At 43.2% G+C, this 23,500-nt stretch overlaps 2 protein-coding genes across 10 annotated transcripts in view; both read left to right on the top strand.

The window, feature by feature from the left end:
• The first annotated feature begins 7,812 nt into the window (after positions 1 to 7,812).
• eif3eb (eukaryotic translation initiation factor 3, subunit E, b) lies at positions 7,813 to 14,125 on the top strand. The gene is made up of 13 exons (XM_058048017.1): positions 7,813 to 7,951; positions 8,313 to 8,430; positions 8,667 to 8,784; positions 8,856 to 8,898; positions 9,783 to 9,887; positions 10,014 to 10,139; positions 10,203 to 10,327; positions 10,396 to 10,522; positions 10,593 to 10,694; positions 12,816 to 12,925; positions 12,994 to 13,096; positions 13,185 to 13,319; positions 14,055 to 14,125. Exons 1-13 carry the CDS (start codon positions 7,814 to 7,816, stop codon positions 14,091 to 14,093), a joined length of 1,389 nt encoding a protein of 462 aa, XP_057904000.1. The 5' UTR covers position 7,813; the 3' UTR covers positions 14,094 to 14,125.
• Positions 14,126 to 14,436: 311 nt separating this feature from the next.
• Positions 14,437 to 23,500, top strand: part of pleca (plectin a) — a 74,834-nt gene continuing 65,770 nt past the window's right edge. For 3 of the 9 annotated variants that reach the window (XM_058047995.1, XM_058047994.1, XM_058047993.1), the window contains exons 1-4: positions 14,438 to 15,032; positions 15,362 to 15,399; positions 16,552 to 17,394; positions 21,567 to 21,780. In XM_058047995.1, the coding sequence (XP_057903978.1) occupies positions 14,870 to 15,032; positions 15,362 to 15,399; positions 16,552 to 17,394; positions 21,567 to 21,780 (1,258 nt within the window). In that variant the 5' untranslated portion in view covers positions 14,438 to 14,869. Of the gene's footprint in view, positions 15,033 to 15,361; positions 15,400 to 16,551; positions 17,395 to 19,217; positions 19,353 to 21,566; positions 21,781 to 23,500 lie in introns of those variants that run through there. The other 6 variants (XM_058047992.1, XM_058047991.1, XM_058047998.1 and 3 more) reach the window with 5 other exon arrangements.

Genomic DNA, 23,500 nt, shown 5'->3' with positions numbered 1-23,500 from the left:
ATGCTAACGTGCATATCAACATTAGCATATGTCACCATATGAACATGCTAACATAAATAAATCACTTCCATTGCAAGTAGGGTCATATGCTAACGTCCATATCAACATTAGCATATGTCACCATATGAACATGCTAACATAAATAAATCACTTCCATTGCAAGTAGGGTCATATGCTAACGTCCATATCAACATTAGCATATGTCACCATATGAACATGCTAACATAAACAAATCACTTCCATTGCAAGTAGGGTCATATGCTAACGTCCATTTCAACATTAGCATATGTCACCATATGAACATGCTAACATAAATAAATCACTTCCATTGCAAGTAGGGTCATATGCTAACGTACATATCAACATTAGCATATGTCACCATATGAACATGCTAACATAAATAAATCACTTCCATTGCAAGTAGGGTCATATGCTAACGTCCATTTCAACATTAGCATATGTCACCATATGAACATTCTAACATAAATAAATCACTTCCATTGCAAGTAGGGTCATATGCTAACGTGCATATCAACGTTAGCATATGTCACCATATGGACATGCTAACATAAATAAATCACTTCCATTGCAAGTAGGGACATATGCTAACGTCCATATCAACATTAGCATATGTCACCATATGAACATGCTAACATAAATAAATCACTTCCATTGCAAGTAGGGACATATGCTAACGTGCATATCAACATTAGCATACGTCACCATATGAACATGCTAACATAAATAAATCACTTCATATCTTCTCCAGCAGATTTGTCCACAAATGATGGCTGATAGGCTACACAGCCGACGAGCGGTTAGTGCGCAGGCCTCACAGCTAGGAGACCAGGGTTCAATTCCACCCTTGGCCATCTCTGTGTGGAGTTTCCTCCCCCATTCCAACACTGAAACAACTCTGAAAACATTGCATGATATCACTGTACACAGCACACAAATCTATGTGTATATATATATATACATACGTACACTGTACGTAATGCATACACTGTATGCATTTGTATAAATACACATCAATAAACCACAGTCTTTTATAAATGTAATGAGTAGTTATAAGTAAGATAAGTGAGGGTTAATCTAGGTAGTCAAGATAAGCCCATCAAATATCAGTGTGAAGTATTGTTGTGTGCCGTAGTTTTATATAGTAACGCCGCACATTGAAATCCCTCAACGATGACAACAGCGACTACATTACCCAGCATGCAATGTGAACAGAAAGGCAACCAACCAGCACCACAAACAAAAAGTATCCTTGTCCCAGTGAAAGCGCTACAAATCAACGCTCCGTGGATTCAATGAACCCAACATCAACGGCGGACATACGCACTAGCGGCACCAAAAATGGATAGAGATGTTTTAGCTTACCGGTAAAAGTCGACCCGCCAACTCTGTGCTAGCTCCCGCTTATAGTCCGTGTTCATTCATTTCCACCCATCATTTGGTGTGTGAACCAGTTCACTTCAAATCAGGCAAGTTAAAAAAGTAGGACAAATCGTAGCTCGCATTAAACATTCAAAAACTGTGGGATTTCTAATGAATAGTTATTGTAATAATACAATAATATTTACAAGTTTTTTTTACAGTTTAGCTGGTCGCAAACTGCTGAGCTAAGTTAGCCATTGCCACTAATTCATGCTATCGTTAGCATGCTATGTCAGTGTGTTTCATGTACTGCTATAAAGCTGAGATGCTTGTTGCTGTGCATTTGTTTATGTTGCTAACTGCTAGCTTTATAAACATTGCAGTAGTACTTCACTGTGTTTAATAATAAGGATCGACGGATATGGTTTTTTTTCCAGCCGATGCAGATACCGATTTTTTTCCATCACCCTTAGCCGATGGCCGATTTTGCTTAGGCCGATATTTGTGGCCGATACTGCTTTTGCTCCCTCAATTTACATGAAAAAATGACAATAATAACAAATATTACAGGTGTCAAGTTTAAACAATACACGGCAGCTTTCTTAAACACACATTTAAACAGCATTAAACGCTCGGTTTGAAAAGGCGTGGTAAAACTGCCCCTTTGTGATGTCACAGAGGGGCCGACTTCCTTATATAGAAACTCTCTGCCATCCCCCAAGGTCTGCTCTAACTAGCTTGCACTTGGGCGGCGCCAACTTGAAACCTGAGACCTCCGCATCAAATCCTGTCTATATGGATGTAAACGATAAAAGATATTAAAAAATATATATATAAAATAAAATAAAATATATAAAAAAATATTGCTATATGGCCCAGCCCTATCTTACACTGAGCACTTGAACTCATTAGCTCGGTAACCAACTAACTAGGTTTTTTTTGCATACATACAGTACATTATATAGTATATATAATCTATTATCCACAGTATGTATGTGATGTCATGTGGGAGGCGTGTTTGGATGGCAATGGGGTCGGCGCCATGACATTGTGTGGATGCTCCACGATGTAAGAGGATGGCGGCCCTGTGTAGGTTCTTAATTGGCGTCTGTTTGTTTGGCCAGGAGGCTTTTGCAGACACAAAATCAAAGCTCTGATAAAAAGCCTCATGCAGTCAACACACACGGCCATCAGTCAGGGCAGATGGCAGCAGGAAACAAAGAGTATTGCTTGAAGATTTATCAAGAAGAAAAGCCTTTCATCGCCACAATATTATTATTATTATTATTATTATTTTGCTATGCCATCCTTTGGAGACATCCAGGTATATCTCAGGAAGCCGGTTGGAGCGTTAACGACTTATTCAATAAGCATTGTCGTTAGGACATTGTTGCATAGCAACCCCAGGCTGCAGGCAGGAGAGCGACGACCCGAGCTTATGGAGATTTGTCTTAAAAAGAAAAGAGTTGGGAACAAAATCACGACGCCTGCGGTTCATCAGCTTAACTCCTTGAAGGATTAAAAGTGCAAAAAAGGGGCTGCGATACTTGTCGCCTTAACTCAGGAAGACCGGGAGGACCTCTTTATCTTCACTTCTGCTGCTTGGAGACCACATGCACAATGCTTCCTCGTGCAGGAACCACCTGCTGAGGCCTGCTGGCTGGAAGACAAGCCGAAGGGACATTACCATAGTAACGAGGTCGCCCTGTTGCTACGGAGAAACGTCTGCAAGGAGGAGGGGGGGGGGCATCGTGGAGGATGTGGGCGCTCGCCATCCTCCTCTCCTCTCAAAGTGACACCGTGTTTGTTTTACTCCTAGAAGGTGCCGCCAGGTGCCTCTTGTCTTCATCAACAAGTGAACAGGAAGTGCTTCCTTACGTCTGCACCCACGCGCTATTCATTAGGAACACGTGCACTGTTCCTGCCATGCCGCAGTACTGCACTAAATATGAGCTTGATGTGGTAACTGCACTCACTTTATGTAGTTTATGTAGTGGGGATTTTGTATAGAAGTGGATATCATAATTCTCGACAGCAATGGTTAAAGCGTTTGATTGAAGGAAACGTTGGCATCCTCACAGTGAGGCTCACTTTTCACAGTGAAATCAAGTCGACGTCTGGCAGTGGAGCACATTACACGCTCGCAGGAAGTTGGAAAATCCTATTACTCCTCAATAGAAGTTTTTTTTTACTTTGGATTTTTCTAGAAAGATTTTGGGGTTTTCATTTTTGCTTCACTAAGTCACTGACTTGGTGCAGTCCGCCTTTTTGCCTGAAGTTTGAAGGCTCCAGTTCACCTGGTACCCTGAATGTTTTCCACTCAGCACCTCCAAATCCGATGCCGTGGTTCTCTTGGCACCCTCTGGGCTGGGAGGAAGGTAGTATCTGGGAGTCTTGTTCACGACTGCAAGGTTGACAGTTTGCAGTAGTGCGGTCCCTGTACCTGATCTTCATGGTGAAGAAAGAGCTGAGCCCAGAGTCAACTATGGTCATGAGCTTTGGAGATCACAGATGCAAGCGGTCTAAACGTGTTTTCTCCGCAGGGTGGGCGGACTCACCCTAAGGGATCGGGTGAGGACCTCGGCCTTCCAGGAGCCTGGCATGCCTCCTAGACGCCTCCCTGGTGAGGTGTTCCAGCCGGGAGGAGATGCTGTTGGGATGTGAGATGTCTTACAGCTGGCCTGGGAACTTTGGAGATGAAACCTCTCCTCAAACTATGGAGCCCAAAACAGACCACTTTTGGTTATTAATTAATTAATTAAGCCAGATACATCTCTCCTTATGTGTTATATTAATTTCTGGTAATGAGAAGGAAAAAAGACTCACCAACTGGTATTAGATTTTCCAAAATGTACTCAAATCCTATTCAACAAAATAGAATTGGACAATAACTCAGACAGAATGGAATAGCAGCTTCCGGGGGCCGCCAAGTCTCTTCCCTGGTCCTCCCGAGATCCCCACAAAGTGAAAGAGAGTTTCTCTGGTAAACACTTATGAGCCTAGAAGTGGCCACAATGAAAGCAAACAAAAGCACAAGGCCTGCTACAGTCCACATTAGTTAGCAACATGCGCACAATTGAACAGCACAACATCGAGTGGCGATGCTAACAAGGCTAACTAGCCAGGCAGTTAGCAACCAGCTTGGTGGTTGGATGTAAAGGTACACGACAATATACAACAATATAATATCGACCAAACAGCGACTAACATTAAAAACAAGTGAGAATAAGACTTACTCGCAGCTATTTATAGCATCAACGCAAAGTCCGTATGGATACAACGACTCCGGAAGCTAAAGGGCTGCCGTGACACATTCAGGTACCCGACCAGCGTCGTAATTCCGAGTTACCTTTGCATACGCGTCAACTTGAAATAAACCAAAACGGAAGAGGTATCACAAAGAGTCTTTTGTACAGTCATCGATTAAGCTAGAAAATAGTTTGATTATTTGATGCGTCGATTCATCTAACAATTAATTAATTATTATAATTCGTGAATAAACCAGACAACCATTTACTGAAAACCTTTCCTTCAATAAATAAAACTGCAAAAAACAATCTGAACCGACATCTTATCAATATAAAATCAATAAAAAACAACAACAGCAGTGACAGCTGCAACTTAGCCTGATCATTTAAATCTGTGAGATAAATAAGAAATAAAATGAAAAGGTATTAGGCCTAAGTTAAGTGAACAGTAGTTTAACTTTTAGTAGTTACTAGATCTCCAAGGACTTTACCAATAATAAAATAAATCAAAAATGATTCCAATAAATACAACTATTGTGCAAAAAACACAATCTGAATCAAAACGTATACATTAAATAACCACAAATAACAGCAGCTGTGAGCGTGTGTTCCTGTAAGAGCCCTTGTCCTGCTCTGCTGCTCTGCTTTATCTTTCCCTCTTACTTTCCACCATTGCTGCATGTCGCTTGGTTCATGAAACATCAGTAAAAGCATGTTTTATCCCGCAGAACACCTTGCTGCACCTTCCCAACCAAGACTTCAGCCTCCACCATCCGGACACGGGTAAGCGGAAGAAAATATCATGACATTTCCACTCGTCCCATGGAATGACACAATCTCTGAGGGAGGGGTGATCGTTCACCTCCTTGTCTGTCAAACTAGAAGGGCCTGTCCAAAACAAAAGATTAGCATTCATTCATTCATTTTCTGCCGCTTATCCTCATGAGGGTCGCGGAGGGTGCTGGAGCCTATCCCAGCTGTCTTCAGGCGAGAAGCGGGGTCCACCCTGGACTGGTGGCCAGCCAATCCCAGGGCACATATAGACAAACAACCATTCACACTCACATTCATACCTATGGACAATTTGGAGTGGCTAATTAACCTAGCATGTTTTTGGAATGTGGGAGGAAACCGGAGTACCCGGAGAAAACCCATGCATGCACGGGGAGAACATGCAAACTCCACACAGAGAAGACTGAGGGTGGAATTGAACTCGGGTCTCCTAGCTGTGAGGCCTGCAGACTCTCAGCTTTCATTCAAATTGGATGAAGGGTTTAGGAGTTTCAGCTCTTTAACACGGGCCACCCTCTTTTTAAAGGGACCAAAAGTAATTGGACCACTGACCAAAAGGCTATTTCATGGCAGGCTTGGCCAATTCCTTCATGATATCAATATAAATGAAGTAGATATAAGGCGAGGAATTGATCTGAGGTGTGCAGTTTGCATTCGGAAGATTTTGCTGTGACGACAACATGCAGTCAAAGGAGCTCTCCGTCCAGGTGAACCAAGCCATCCTTAGGCTGGGAGAACAGAAAAAAAGCCATCAGAGAAATGGCTACAATATTAGGAGTGGTAAAATGTACACTTTGGTACATCCTGAGAAAGAAATCAGGCACTGGTCAACTCAGCAACGCAAAAAGACCTGGACGTCCACGGAAGACAATGCTGGTAGATGATAGCAGAATAATTTCCGTGGTGAAGAGACACCCCTTCACAACAGCCAGTGACGTGAACCCCACTCTCCAGGAGGTCGGAATATCAATACCTAAGTCTACCTTCTTAGTGAAGACTGCACTAGTAAATACAGATGGTTCACTGCAAGTACAGGCCACTCGTAATTCTGAAGAATAGAACGGCTAGATTGGACATTGCTGAGAAAGATCTAAAAAAGCCAGAATGTTTCTGAAAGAACATTCTTTGGACAGATGAAACCAAGATCAACCTCTACCAGAATGATGGCAAGAAAGCACACTCCATCCTGGGTAAAATACAGGGGAGGCAGTGTGATGGCTTGGGCCTGCATGGCTGCCAGTGGCACTGGGTCACTCGTGTTTATTGATAATGTAACACAGGACAGAAGCAGCCAGGAGTTCAAGGGTCCGAGGAGTCATTGCCAGCAAAGAGGGTACCGGCATGCCGGAGGACGGCCAACCCCCAAGACCACCCGTGTCGGGCACTGGGGGCCAAACACCAGCGGGCCCAGAGGTGCCCCCGCCAGCCATCCACGTTTGGCCTGATCTGAACTTCTTGACAGGTGACATCAAATATGAACAACAATGTACAGCATAAACAGTCAATTGCTCAAATAATTTCAATAATTCAGAAAAAATAATAATAATTTACAGTTTTGCGTGTGCGTGTGGGCAGGTAGAGGGGCTTATTTGGTATTACTATGTTGCCCACTCTGACATACTGGCTTCTATCTGGGAGGAAGTCAAGCAGGCCCAGCGGCTCCAACTTACTCCCTCAGTCTTTCACGCACCTCTTTAGTCATCCAAGGGTTCTGGTTGGCCCGTGTGATGATGGTCTTGGTGACTGTAACCTCCTCCATGCACCACTGTATGTAGCCTGTTAATCTTTAACAATTCAAAAAGTAGATAGCACAAACGTTCATTTTAACTGCACAAAACAGCACTAAAATATATAATATAATAAATATGTAATATAATAATATAATAAAAATAGCACTAAAAAATTAGTCTATTTGACCGGACTTTTGAGTGGGGTGGTGGGCCAACTTCACTCAGGTTAAGATCTCGACGACAAGGAAGTAAAAGACTCAAATGGAAAAGACGTGATGCAGCTGAAGTCATAATTAACTAACCCTACTAATAACATAGATTATAGATGATACAAAAATTCAACAATATTAATCAATACAGTTATTTCATGAAACGGTATGATTTAATCAACATACATAAATTACTAGTGAATTGTGAAATTTAATCAATTATTTTTACTCCAGTATTTATCCATATTTACAGTATGTCTTGATTTACTTATCCATTTCCCAGCGTATATATTTTCTATGTACTATTTGATTTTTTAAAGTTTTTAAGCCAAACAAGTCTATGTTGTGACTTAAAAAATTTTAATGTCATTTTTTCTTCACACAATAAGAATCGCGTTTTTGTTTTTTTAATCCGACAAGTAAAGGCTGGGAAAGGAAGTGACATACATTTGCTATGTTATACGCGATTGTCAATAAAGTTTCCCTTTTCAAAGCAGCCAAGATGGCGGAGTACGACCTGACAACCAAGATAGCACATTTTCTCGACCGGCATTTGGTTTTCCCCTTGTTGGAATTTCTTTCCGTAAAAGAGGTGCCTCTGTTTCCATGTCGGATGTGACTTAATTATAGCGAAGCTGTTTTATTTGGTCATTTCATTCGGGGAAATGAGTTCATACGCCGGTCAGCCACTGCCTGTTAGCTTCCAGTCACGTTGGCTAGTTAGCTGGCCTAGTTGAGGCTAAATTTTATAATTGTAAATAATCGCTCCCGTTTTGTTCTTCTTGTTTATTTGCATGCCTTACTATAGTTTGCAATAAGAACAGCAAGTAGTCTGACTTAAATGTGTTGTCAACTTATTTATGGGTATTTGTTAGCCTAGCTAGCTATACATTAGCATTGGGTGTTTGTGATTTAGAGGAACCGGCAAAACCATGTGTCTTTCGTGCAAACAGATCTACAATGAAAAGGAACTTCTCCAAGGGAAGTTGGATCTTCTCAGCGACACGAACATGGTGGACTTTGCCATGGATGTGTACACAAATCTTTATCCTGACAAGGATATCCCACATTGTAAGTAGACTAGCCAAGCAGAGCGTGATGTAGCATATGTTGCATGCAAAAATAAAAAAATATTTTATTTTATTAAAGGACGTGTCTCCAGTTGAGCAATTTTGCAACTGGTTGTAGATTCTAAAAACATTTTCACTTGGTTGATTGGTTTATCCAACCCAAGTACACACTAATGTCTTAGAAATAACTTTTCACACCCTATGTGTGCTATTCTTACTAACTGATGTCCCTGACAGCTTTGAGAGAGAAGAGGACCACCGTGGTGACTCAGCTGAAGCAGCTCCAATCAGAAACAGAGCGTATTGTCAAGATGTTTGAGGACCCGGAGACAACACGGCAGATGCAGTCCACCAGGTCGGCATTCTTCTTACAAAAATACAACAATGTTGCAGTCGTAGCTAAAATTGTCTTTTATCACCTGACAGAGATGGGAGGATGCTCTTCGAGTACCTATCTGACAAACACAATGTGAGTATTGAAATCTCATCATTGACTCCCTCTGCTAACTGCTTTTAATATCTCAAAGCAGGCGGAAACAGTCACTCTGTTTCCATAACAATTAACTGCCTGCAGAGGACATCACTCACTCACGATGTACAATTGAACATACAAGGATCTCCATTTACAGGCACTTTACTGCATTTTTGTCAGAGAATATTTGTATTTATCATACAAGAGATATATGAATAGCGAGTCATGTGATTTATGATGTATGTATTGTTCAGGGGAGTCAAATTCAACTATTCACTTTTTTTTTTTTACATTAGTCTAATTTTTAATCTTGAACTTTACTGTTGCTGCATGCCAATTGCCTTTTTATAAAATCCACTTCCATGCATTGGCTCCTTGGGCTTGACTTGTCGGGGTTGGGGACACAATGGTCCGTCACACTTAAGCCTGGCATGGTAACAATTTTTGCTCGTTGACAACTGTGCTACAAATTGTCTGAAAAATGTTGATAGACCTTTTTTTCATTAATTATATGACAAAGAATGTATGCAATATAGCCGTTATTGAATGGTTGCATTTCTTTTACAATGTAGCAAGCAGCACTGTTCATGAGTGTGCACATTTTTGCGTCTCAGAAAGCTTTGGCTAGCGGGACCAAGGCTGTGTTGCGCCTCCAATTGCATTTGTTTTTCCACAGTTGGGAAAACTGAAAAGGATGCTTGTGTGTCAGGTGTGCTTGTAACATTAAAAACTCCAAGCAGAAGTGACAGGAGAAAGTTCATTTGTGTCTGTGAACACATTTGTGTATTCAGGCATACACTAATCGTGGCCAATTAATGCAAATGCTGCCATCAACTCCAACAAATATGACTTGTCAATCTTTCTATGTTGCGATTCCTCAGTTCCGCCAAGAGTACCTGGACACCCTGTACAGCTACGCCAAGTTCCAGTACGAGTGCGGAAACTACTCTGGGGCAGCGGAGTACCTCTACTTCTTCCGTGTGCTGGTAGGAAAAACAACACAGGACCGATTTTATTAGCTTCAAAATAAATGTCAGCACAGTGGAGCCTCTAACCTTAGACTGTGTTTTATTACACATCTGTATGCACTGACTGTCTGGCTCCGATTTAAGGTTCCGGCCACAGACAGGAACGCCTTGAGCTCTCTGTGGGGTAAACTCGCTTCTGAGATTCTCATGCAGAACTGGGAAGCTGCCATGGAGGATCTGACGCGACTGAGAGAGACCATTGATAACAATGTAAGCAAGCATGTTGGTTCTTCCAGCTTCAACCGGAAGAGTCATTATTGTCCTCCTTTGCAGTCGGTGAGCTCTCCTCTTCAGTCGCTCCAGCAGAGGACGTGGCTCATCCACTGGTCCCTCTTTGTCTTCTTCAACCACCCGAAAGGCCGAGACAACATCATCGAGCTGTTTCTTTACCAGCCCCAGTGAGTGGTCATGGTAAACATCTTTGACATTAAACACCATCGTCCTCCTACAACATCACATCTTGCAGGTACCTGAACGTCATCCAGACAATGTGCCCACACATCCTGCGCTACCTCACCACCGCTGTCATCACCAACAAAGATGTGCGGAAGCGCAGACAAGTGCTCAAGGACTTGGTGAAGGTCATTCAGCAGGTAAGGTGGAGGATGCCTTTGAACGAGTGCGGCACATCCCCGCCTGCTATTAAACACGTCTTGTGTGTAGGAGTCATACACGTACAAGGACCCCATCACTGAATTCGTGGAGTGTCTCTACGTCAACTTCGACTTTGACAGTGCCCAGAAGAAGCTGAGGGAGTGCGAGTCGGTAAGGACCGGTTTTCTGTCCGTCAGCCGTGAACGGACCTCCTTTGCTGTGTGAAGTCCCGCCCCTTTCATTTCCCCCGTGTTTAACTTTTACTCCGCCTCAGTGAATCCATGTCTGACCGCTTCAGCTGTCAGCTTCGAGTGTGTGCTGTCACACTTGGGGGCTCACATCACATTGCTTAGCCTTTTAGCCGCTTCGTGTCAACGAGTCCGCCTCGCTTATCCTGTCCGAAAACAGCACGGCAGATTGTCAGTTGTCAGGGTTCATTTTTCTTTTTTTGTGCCTGAAGTGATGAAGATGGGTCAGTGCAGATGTGGTCGCTATGATGGGTGTAACGATTTGTTTTAATAACGATTTCATGATTCACAGTTGCCAATATGGTTCAAGGATGATGGTTTATTTAGAACGATGCCACCTGAAACCATTCTGTAACTTTAAATTGATTGTCACTTTTTAGCCTAAAATTCAACCAGTCTGACTTTGAAATACCTGGATACCTGACAGTGCAGGTAAAATTTCCTGGATTCCTGTCGTTTTTGTAATGTGGCGGAAAATGTGGCTAAACAACAATGTGTATCCGTTGGAACGCTGCACTTGCATATCACAAAAAGAGTACCCCCTGATGGGCCGTTGACGATGTGCGGCAACAATGAAATCTCAGTGCTTGCTGGTGTGGCTGATGGATAAAAGCGCCATGCGGTAAGCTGCACACACCTTTCCCAATTGCCACCTGTGGTATTTGAAGCCGCTATCTTGTCTAGGTTGTGTGGAACCTTTTTTTGGGGTCCTGTCTAAGCATTGGTGCAAATGGTATTATTGTTCTAAATGCTCTTACATGATAAACAGATTTGAAAGCAAAAAAGAAAGCAAAGCAGAGACAGATAGTTCAAGGACATCAAGAGAAAACAGTGTCTAAAGGAATGTGATGCTCTATGCAAGCGTGTGTTCTATGTGCATGTAATAGTAACTTGGATAATATGAAGAATAATATGTGCATGTAACAGTAACTTGGATAATATGAAGAATAATATGAAGAATGTGATTACATGATATTAACTTGGATAATATGAAGCAAGCTTATTAAATGTGAGTACATGATATATACAGTTTTATTCCAACACTCTGTCGGGGAGAAGTGTAAGCTACAGCTTCCCTGTTATATGGAGTATTATCTGGCTTTATTTGATGTTTTGTTGTTATGCACATTTGGAGCGGCTGGACCGGAGCAGGAGGGGACAGAAAAGAAGAAGAAAGAAAAGACGGGAGTGTGGGGAAGAGGGGTGACAAAAAGAACAACAATGCAATGGCATTAACAGAACAAGAAAAAAAACTGGACTACATCAGCAAATGTCTATGCTGGTTATAAACCATCATAATGGACAGGACAAAGTAATGGTAATGGTTTTATTTCATTTGAACATGCATCAGATTACAATTGAGTGCATCACATAATGTCTCTTCTTCTGGTCTTAGTCACGAATCATGCCTTCATGTGAAGAAGCTCTACTCAAGCAAGACACAAGAAGGCCAAACACGCCACTTGACGGTTTTGGGTTGCTATAAAAACACAAACGTTTAGGACTAAGATATGCTGACAGTGCAGAAACACTCCCAATTTAACACACACTTGATCCCGAAGGCAGCTTAATGACTTAAGAACAGCTCATAGGAGGCGTTTAGGGCTGCAGCTATCGAACATTTGTCATCCAGTGTTGTACTGACATTTTTGGCGATTAATCAGACTATTCATTGCGTTGATTTGGTTAAAGAGCAATAATTAATTCAAAAGAATGAATTAAACAATTTTATAACATTTAAATAATGAACCAGGGTTTAATTTGTTTATTTCTTAATTTGACTTTGGGCATAGTGTAACTGGTGATTATTTTTAGGGCTATGTACACTATTTACAATTTGACTGTTCTTCAGGGAGTCTAACTAGTGTGAATGAAGCAGGCCAACAAAAAATACATTGAAATGAAATCATGATATGTGTTTTGGAAAAAGGGCTCAGTGGAACGAAATGTGACAAAACAACCAGCCAATAAAGCAATGAATGAATGTTTTGTAACATGACTGCAAGGATGTTTGTCTGAGATAACGGCTGTGTGTTCCTCTTAGGTTCTCGTCAATGACTTCTTCTTGGTGGCGTGTCTTGAGGACTTCATCGAGAACGCTCGAATCTTCATCTTTGAGACCTTTTGCCGAATCCATCAGTGCATCAGCATTAGGTGCTTGTCACACCACGCGTATTTAAGCATGGATTTTCCTGAACTCACCAGTCGTCTTCTCCACTCAGCATGCTGGCCGACAAGCTCAACATGACGCCCGAGGAGGCCGAGCGGTGGATCGTCAACCTCATCCGCAACGCCAGGCTCGACGCCAAGATCGACTCCAAGCTGGTGAGCGCACATGGCTGACGCAGACTCAAAATGCCGTCTGTTTTTTTTTTTTTGCTTATTGACCACTTCTGTTGTCTGTCCTCCACAGGGTCATGTGGTGATGGGCAACAACGCCGTGTCGCCCTACCAGCAGGTCATCGAGAAGACCAAGAGCTTGTCCTTCCGCAGCCAGATGTTGGCCATGAACATCGAGAAGAAGGTGGCTCACAGCAACAGGAATGAGGTACACCGTTTTTAGTTGATATTTTTATTGGTGTGTATATTATATTTTATGACTTCCCCCTATTGTCACCTTTACACTCCTAATGGCCAACACGGTAGACATAATAAGAGAAAATAAGCCTCGTGCTCGGCGGTGCTGCAATAAATGTATTGGATGAGTGGATGGGAAGTGACGTCAGGGTTCCGAGTGGTTTGAACTAGATTACAGCCGCAAAACTAGCCCGTTTCTTGATTATTACGTCATTGTGTCTGTCAAGGGAGAATTCAAGTCTAGTGCTCGTGTAACTAGTGACGCCTAGTGGCCAGTGTATAATACTACATTAGTTTATTTTTAGGCCAAGAATGCACAACATTAGCTTGAATATAGTTTTTTGTCTAGTAGCCAATAGGTAACCACCAAAGGCATTTATTGATTAATTTAGGAAAAATGCAATAGAGGGAGGCCATGATGTTGGACACAACCGTATAACCATATTATATATTGACATGTTAAGCATACTCAAATATTTTGGCAACTAAATTGCCTTTTAACTTGTGGAAGCATGGAACGAGCCATGACTTACTGGTGGTCAGCCATTTTGGGACCATTCCTAGGTTTTCTTTGTTTTCTGGGCCAAGTTCTAATGAGGGCCGTGTTTGATCCGGTGTGTCCACACTTTGGCCACTTTTTCCCATTGAAGACTCGTTCAGCCTTTCCTCTTACTCAATTTTTGTTCCTACTGTCTCGTTTGCACAGACGCCAAACTGGGCTGCTCAAGACTCCGGTTTCTACTAAAGAAAGAGAAATAAAAGTGGCTTTTTGTGGGATGCTGGACTCTGTTCTTCTTCCAGTGGTGGTCCGTGGCTCAAACAGGCGTCACAGGAGTCATGCAAGGTGTCTCCTTTATTATTACCCTTTTCAGGTCAAATGTTATTTTATACCCCACATATTCTGAAAGCAGAAGAAAATGTCAAATCAACATTAAAAGTTTGGCCTCTCCCTACAAGTGTTTTCTTCCTTTAATTCCCTCATTTGTCCACTAGATGGTGCCATCGTGTCAGTTTGCTGTGTGACGTGGTCCACTACGGATTGCGTAATGTGTACTAGTTAAGGAATACGGACTATGGGTACTTGACCTGAATGCAGGTTGGTCCCGTTTCCCCTTCAGTTGGTCATGTTACTGTTTTTCACACCACACCTCCTTCCAATTCCACGTCACTGTTAAACTCGACGTGGAGTTCTCTCAGGTGTGCAAATATTTAAAACTGGTTTGTCAAATGAGTCTCCTGCTTTGTCTGAGGGCAAAGTGCCTCAGGTGCATTTTCAAGTTCTTCTTAGCGGTGTGAGGATTCCCCTCAGATGGCGAGGCTGCTGGCCACGCCCCCTTCTCTCTCGCTCCTTTTCCTTTCCAGTAAAATGCAGCCGACTCGCACGCAGGGCTGACGTGGGCTGACAGCTGGAATCCATCAGTGTGCGGTCGGCCTGCTGGCTGCTACTTCCTGCTCCCGTTGCAGACGCCATCCGGCCCGCTCCGCTCCACAGTGACTGCTCCGTTCCAGAGGGACTTCATCATGGACACGCTGACAGCCTGGGCTGTCACTAACCCGACTGTGGCCCGGCTCCTCTGGATCCTGGTCCTGGTGTTGGCCACCCTGCTGGTGTGGTTCTTCTCCTTCTGCTGCTACACATGGAACCAGAGCTCCTCCTCGGCCTCCATGGAGCGCTACCTGGCAGGTAGGCGGACCCTCGTTTCCTTCCCCCGCCCTCCTTTGTGATTGGCCTGCACACGGTCTACTTCCTGTTTCCACTCTGACTCACTCTTGCTCTCCCGTGTTCGTTCTTGGGTTGTCTCAATTGTCACTGCATGCTTCCTCTCCAAGACTTCTGCAACCGCACCGGCTCTGCTGCCACTTAGTGGCTGGAAATATTTGGGTTGGCCACACAAAGGCTCTCTTTCACACACATAATTACAGTACTGACGTTTACACCCAGAAAGTCCAACTATACACTGGCGTCATGCTTCAATGCAAACATTCCAACAATCATGCTTTCTTTCCACGCAGTGATGGTGAAGCGCCCTGGAACCAAAGCTCCCACTCAGGTGAGCAAACCTGCTCCTAATTGCATCAATTTACGGTACCGTACATGCCTGCAATGAACTGTCATGGAATTCTCTCTTTGACCTGTAGGGGTCCTCATTCGCTTTCACTTGGGGCCCATATGCTGGCCCAATGACGTCACTGTCACGCCCCTGACTTTTTCCAGAAAAAGCACCTGAAAAATATGCAAATATAACTAAATGGTACTTTTCGCCCAGTTATGGAATAAAAAGAAAAACTAAACAAAATAAAAACACCCCAGACACCCAATAAGGTACACCTATATCCTGAAGTGCAAGGCTCTGGACCACAACCTCCAAAGAACTTGCATTCTTCCTGAGGTGTTTGATCATCTTTCAAAGAAAACTGGCACACCTTTTAGAGCAAGTTTTATATTCTACGTGAACACCATGTAGACCACAACTACTGGGTCTACTGGGCCTACTGGGTCTACTGGGCCTACTGGGTCTACTGGGTGTATTGGCACATGGTATCTGGCCGGGAGTTCTACCAGGATGCCACTGGCGTCGTGGCGTCATTATCAACAATTAAATAATACAATATTTACAAAGCATGAGTTAAATATTTGATATTAAAAACAGTAAGTATATGTAATCATTTTAGGCTTTTCTGGTTATGGGGAGAAGTTGATCAAATATTTATTGATATTATATAGTATTATTATTTGAATTGTATAATACATGCATTATTGCCTGTATCCTGGCTTGGAGGGAATTTTGTGGTATCAAAGTAGTTCAGATAAGAAAAGTATACAATACTCTTGCTAGTATTGAAGATAAACTTCCATAAATGTATGTGTAAACTTACCTGATATGTTTAGTCTGGAGCGACACCTTGTTCCCTCCATGTTTACATGTGTGAGAGAGAAGAAGAACTCGACCAGGATGCGTTCATGGTCTCATACAATGTTGGATTTTTTTAGGTCACTACAAAGACGTTAATTTTCCCCACTTGGGTGTTTAAAAAAATATGCAAGCATTCCAAAGGCAGCCACAACGAAGAGGCTGAAGAGCCGCATGCGGCTCTGGAGCCTTGGGTTGCTGACCCCTGGTGCATGATATGCCTCCCTCGCTTATTAAAGGCATTTTCATTTGTAAAATGGATGCAAATATAGTCTTACTTTGTTGTTGCAGAGGAAGAAAAGGACCAAAGAGAAGCACATGGACATCTTCCTGGAGAAGGAGGTGGTGAAGGATGCAAAGGAGATGAAAAAGGAGGTGGTGAAGGATGCAAAGGAGGTGAAAAAGGAGAAGCAGGTGAAGGATGCAAAGGAGATGAAAAAGGAGGTGGTGAAAGGTGCAAATGAGACTAAGGAGAAGGAGGTGGTGACGGATGCAAAGGAGGTGAAAAAGCAGAAGCTGGTGAAGAATGCGAAGGAGGTGGTGAAAGGTGCAAAGGAGACTAAGAAGGAGAAGGAGGTGGTGACGGATGCAAAGGAGGTGAAAAAGCAGAAGCTGGTGAAGAATGCGAAGGAGGTGGTGAAAGGTGCAAAGGAGACTAAGAAGGAGAAGGAGGTGGTGACGGATGCAAAGGAGGTGAAAAAGGAGAAGGAGGTGATGAAGGATGCAAAGGAGATGAAAAAGGACAAGACGGTGAGGGATGCAAAGGAGATGAAGGTGGTGGTGAAGGATGCAAAGGAGATGAAAAAGGACAAGGTGGTGAAGGATGCAAATGAGATGAAAAAGGAGAAGGAGGTGGTGAAGGATGCAAAGGAGATGAAAAAGGAGAAGGTGGTGGTGAAGGATGCAAAGGAGATGACAAAGGAGAAGGTGGTGGTGAAGGATGCAAAGGAGATGACAAAGGAGAAGGTGTTGAAGGATGCAAAGGAGATGAAAAAGGAGGAGCAACAGAAGAAGGTGAAGGTGGTCCTGGAGCTGAAGGAGGTGGCGTCCAAAGAAGTACACGAGTCCCCGCCCCCCTCTGTGAGGAAGAGGCGGCGGCGACCCCTCAAAGTGGAGAATGTGACCTCACAAAAGGTGAGAGGAACCACAATGTTTGTTTCTCTTGGTCTCCTTTAAGGTCCATTATTATTATTATTATTATTATGATGATGATGATTCTTATCCATTAGGAACTATAGGGCCAGGTGATGCAGACAGTCGGAAAGGTTGAGTAATACCGTTTGGTTCCTGTGGCAAAGCTTTGGATTGCATTTTGGGATGTGAAAAATAAAGCAGCAAACCAGTGAGGAAGATGATATATTTTTGGCCATCCGTGTACATACATGACTTACTGTAAGACTGGTGTACATACATGACTTACTGTAAGACATTATTCAAAAGTCACTTTTACATGTGCCATGTCTTTTGCCCCAAAGGGTTATGATAGATGCTGTATCCATGAAAAATTCCCAATTGTAGATGAAAAGTCATTTTCTCACGGAGGAGCCCCCAAACAAAGCTGGCACGGGGACCGCACGATGGCATGCGGGGCGAAGCAGCACACTGGTCCATTCAGCAGGGAGACACAATAACAAACAGTCATTGTGTCGCTTATTGCCCTTTCATTGCACTCGGAGCTTTATTATTATTATTATTATTATTATTATTATTATTACTCGTTCATATAAAAGCAGCTCTCAAGATGCCACATGGACAAAAGTATATACTAAGTACACAGCTATTATTCCATGACGGGGGGGGGTCATTATTTTCCTGGTTTTGACATTCAGTTTGGTCATCAAAGGGGGCGGGACCAGAGAAATAGAAGCTTTGGAAGCAACTGCAGATATTTCATGATGGAAAACCAATTCATACATTTATGTTTTACAATTATCTATAAATTATAGATTTTATGGGCTGTAGAATCATACTTAATATTTTATAATTAATATTGAATAATATGAATATATTTTGTAGAATTCTTTAAATCATATATTTTATGGCAGGTTTAGAAGGTACTTCAGACATTAAATATAAAAAAATGTTTCATTATAGATTCCAAGAACATTTTAATGATAATAATAATGTTTAATAATGCCATACATATATTTTGTAGCATTTTAAAAACATATTTTATGGTAGATTTGGAAGGTACATTGAATATTTCAAACATGTTTAACATATATTTAATAATATTGAACCTTTATTTTAAATATATTTTTAATAATAATGTTTTATTTGTGTAGCGCTTTTCAAAATACTCAAATACGCTTTAGTGAATAAAAATAGAGTCCAGTTGACTTTTAGAACATTTAACGATATGAAAAATATTTCATATATATGATATATTTTCAGTTCTTAATAAATTATATATGTATATCCTTTCTGATTAAAGTTTAGAAGGTACTTCAGACATTTAATAAAATGTCAAAAAATACGAAATATTACAAAATTATCACAACATAAATCATGTTGATTATGAATATACAATAAATACTCCAATATAAATAGATATTTGCCTACAAATACATTATATTTGAACACTATGATCAATAAAGTTTTACAATTTAGTCCATGTATGTTGTGGAAGATGCTACTTTTCCTGGTGTGGTCACGTGCTCAGTGCCCCACATTGGTATAGTACGTATGTATGTAGTGTATAGTAGGTGCTGTACCTTTAACACTGGTATAGTATATACTATGTAGTGTATAGTAGGTGCTGTACCTTTAACACTGGTATAGTATATACTATGTAGTGTATAGTAGGTGCTGTACCTTTAAGACATCGTCGTGTGTATATATATATATATATATATATATATGAATATATATGGAGCGACACAAATAGTATGGTGCAGTATGGTGTACTCGCTTAAGCCCCCCCCCCCCATCCCAGTAGCAGCAGCCAGGACGCAGGCGCGCCTCTCCCGCTGCAGAGAGAGGAGGATGAAGGCGATTTAAATAGGACGCTTGCTTTTGATTGAAATCTAAAGAAGCTCTGTCATCGTACGGGACCATCTCAGAACCAGAACTTGCTGCGGACCTTTTCTGGCGTGAGTACCGTAATGATGAGATCGGCAAGTTTCATGTTCGCCGGTCCTGCGGATGACGGCGGGGCGGGGGGGTGTTTGCATCAGAAGCCGGGCAGAGAGGGAGCAGGTGCAGCCTGTAGGTCTCTCCTTCCTGGGCTACACCTCTATTCCTGGGCTACACCTCTATTCCTGGGGTACACCTCTATTCCTGGGGTACACCTCTATTTACGTATATACCTCTATTCCTGGGGTACACCTCTATTCCTGGGGTACACCTCTATTTACGTATATACCTCTATTCCTGGGGTACACCTCTATTTGTGGTCCTGGGATCAGCTCGATCACTGCGGTCATGCTGTGACAAAAAGTAAAGGGGGGGGGGATGAGTAGAGCTCTTAACTTGCTCTCCTGGCACCTGCTGAGGGTTTGAGCTTGTGGTGTGGTCGGCCTCCATCCTTAGAAGATGGATTTGTGTCATCCATTGTCTTCAAATCCTTTATGAAACACGTACATAGTAAAAAGATTGAAGAATATATTGTTTAGTGTCACATGCCTGTACCAGTATGACAATTCTAATGAGGGTTAAGGTGATATAAGTGAAACAAATTATATGATGACTTGTATGATACCAATTTGACATAACCAGGAGTTTTTCCTCTTTCCCAATGACCATTCCGAAAACAATTGTATCCATGGAAAGAAATATTCCAATCTCTTGTCTAAATGCGCCGCTATAATCAAACAGAATAGTTAAGGAGGCATGCCCAGTAAAACGTAAACATCAACATCACGTGATCAAATAAAACTGAAGAAAATCCTCTCTGATCTTCTCAACCTGTCCAAGTGCTAGCTGGCATACGCCCAAAAGAACTTGACAAAAAGTTTCATTGAACTCGCCCGAGCCAGTCTAGTGACCAATCATATGAAATGTAGCCTTATAGCCAATCAGAAGGGCTGAAAAGGAATATGGCGATCTGGAAAAGCAGGTGGTGACTGAAACGCCACAAGCTCATCAACATGGCGTCAACATCAACGTGGGTACTGCAGGATGAGGCCAAGGAAATGGAACTAACGCTAAGATGTTCGCTCGGCATGTTGACGTTAATTCGGCACCACAGCGAGCCACTATGCGCCACCATGCGCCAGTCACATCATCTTTGGCGCCAACTGGCACCTGCCCAGTGAACTCCTAGCATCATTGGCGCAACTTGGCTCGTGCCGTTACATTCCAGTGGATTCCAATTGTTTGGTTCCACTTGGTAGACACTTGGTAGACGAACATTTTAAGCATTTTGAAATTTTCTTGCCACCAAACTCAATTTTTTGATTGGCTGGAGAGTCAGTTCACCGTTCATTTTGCAGGGCGGGACTATCTGCGTGCTTGCCTGTCTTATCCTATCGTCACCTCGTTCTGTGGGTGGGTGGGGTTAGCTGACTGAAAGACCGAGAGATTGACGGACACGGTCGGTGACCTCGTTCAGTCCGTTCACAAAAAAGAACTAGTTCTTTTGACCTGTTCGTTCATGACCGACACCTCTAGTCATCACGTGTTGTTGCGCTCTTGAGTCGGAACCAACGTGAACATGAGTAAACGGACTGACTCGACACGGCTGACCGGGTCTATGCACAGGGGGAGATCACAGGCTAACCACCAATTGACCCAAATGAACGGATCTTTTTACTGAATGAAGCAGAATGATCGGGTTCACTGAAATGAAGGGTTTTGCCCACCGCTACTCGGCGCCACAGCAAAGTGCATTGGCGTGAACTGGCACTAACTGGCGCCGGCCCAGTCAACTCCTAGCATAAGGGGCGGCACAAAGTGACCTGGAATTAAGAAAACACCATATAAGATCTGAATAACATGGTTTTGGAGTGATACTACAGTAGTTGTTTATCAGAGCCATCCATGTAAATATAGTGGAGTAGATATCTACAGTGCTTAGCAGCAGACGTCCTGTGGGGATATTTCTGATTTTTTTTCATACTCCCGGCTGGCTCTCATCCAATCAGAGAGTCTGTGATGGTGCAGCCAGCGCCCAGTGGGGGGGGGCATGCTTTGTACCGGATGGTGACTCAGCAGAGTACGTCCTTCACGTGCACACTCCTGCACTGACAAGCTGCAGAGAGACAGTGATACTATACTATACTATACTATACTATACTGTATTAGGTATGTTTATTTACTCACTCAAAGTTTCCAACAACATGCATGTGATGTCTGTCTGCATGCAGGCCATGGAGGAAGTCCAGGAGAAGCTCAAGAGAAGACCTCTGGTACGGGCGGCATCCGAGGAGAGCGCGGGTGACCTGAGCTCGGCGGGAGGTTCGCCATCTCTGGGGGACACGCTGCCGTGGAACCTGCCCAAACATCACCGCATCAAGCGCTCCAAGTCCGCCTCGGGGGATGTGCTTGACCCGGCCGAGCGGGCTGTCATCCGCATCGCAGGTATTGAACGGGGGGATGGCTCTGTCCCGTGTTTGGTCACCATTCAGCCATGTTTTGGTCACACTTGGTCGCGTTCCGGCCGCGTTTCCTTGTATTTTGGTCACGTTTGGTCAGGATTTGACCGTATTTCAGTCGTTTTATCACAAATCGTTAAGTTCAGTCACGAGTAGTCACGATTAGTCATGACCGTCTTACAGTCATGGCCACTCATGTATAGACAAGATTCGGTTGTGTTTTAGTCATTTTTGGTCAGGATTATTCATGATTCTGTTGTGTTTCGGTCAAGTTCCGTCATATTTGGTCATGATTTGATCGTGTTTCAGTTGTTTTTATCATGAATCGTCACGATTAGTCAGGATTCCCTCGTCTTCGTCTTTCAGTCATGTTCAGTCATGTATAGTCATGATTTGGTTGTGTTTTAGTCATTTTTGGTTAGGATTATTCATGATTCTGTTGGGTTTCAGTCAGGTTCTGTCATATTTTGTCATAATTTGGCCATGCTTTTTTGGTGGTTTGGTCACGCTCAGACACGTTTGGTCATGTTTGAGTCACGCTCAGACGCGTTTGGTCATGTTTGAGTCACGCTCAGACACTTTTGGTCATGTTTTAGTCACGCTCAGACACGTTTGGTCACGTTTGAGTCACGCTCAGACACTTTTGGTCATGTTTTAGTCACGCTCAGACGCGTTTGGTCATGTTTGAGTCACGCTCAGACGCGTTTGGTCATGTTTGAGTCACGCTCAGACGCGTTTGGTCATGTTTGAGTCACGCTCAGACACGTTTGGTCATGTTTGAGTCACGCTCAGACACGTTTGGTCATGTTTGAGTCACGCTCAGACACGTCTGGTCATGTTTGAGTCGCGCTCAGACACGTTTGGTCATGTTTGAGTCACGCTCAGACACGTCTGGTCACGTTTGAGTCACGCTCAGACACGTTTGAGTCACGCTCAGACACTTTTGGTCATGTTTGAGTCACGCTCAGACACGTTTGGTCATGTTTGAGTCACGCTCAGACACGTTTGGTCATGTTTGAGTCACGCTCAGACACGTCTGGTCATGTTTGAGTCACGCTCAGACACGTTTGGTCACGTTTGAGTCACGCTCAGACACGTTTGGTCACGTTTGAGTCACGCTCAGACACGTTTGGTCACGTTTGAGTCACGCTCAGACACGTTTGAGTCACGCTCAGACACGTTTGAGTCACGCTCAGACACGTTTGAGTCACGCTCAGACACGTTTGAGTCACGCTCAGACACGTTTGAGTCACGCTCAGACACGTTTGAGTCACGCTCAGACACGTTTGGTCACGTTTGAGTCACGCTCAGACACTTTTGGTCACGTTTGAGTCACGCTCAGACACGTTTGGTCACGTTTGAGTCACGCTCAGACACTTTTGGTCACGTTTGAGTCACGCTCAGACACGTTTGGTCACGTTTGAGTCACGCTCAGACACGTTTGGTCACGTTTGAGTCACGCTCAGACACGTTTGGTCATGTTTGAGTCACGCTCAGACACGTCTGGTCATGTTTGAGTCACGCTCAGACACGTTTGGCCACGATTTGGTTCCGATTGGTCATGTTCGGTCACGATTTGGTTCCGATTGGTCATGTTCGGTCACGATTGGTTGGGATTCAATTGTGTTATGTTTGTGTTTGGGCCATCTTCATCATGTTTGGTCACATTCGGTCATGAGTCAGACAGGTTTTGATCATGTACACAC

Source organism: Doryrhamphus excisus, chromosome 14 (assembly GCF_030265055.1).
Source record: "Doryrhamphus excisus isolate RoL2022-K1 chromosome 14, RoL_Dexc_1.0, whole genome shotgun sequence".
NCBI lineage: Eukaryota > Metazoa > Chordata > Actinopteri > Syngnathiformes > Syngnathidae > Doryrhamphus > Doryrhamphus excisus.
This window is presented reverse-complemented; position numbering and strand designations above follow the sequence as displayed.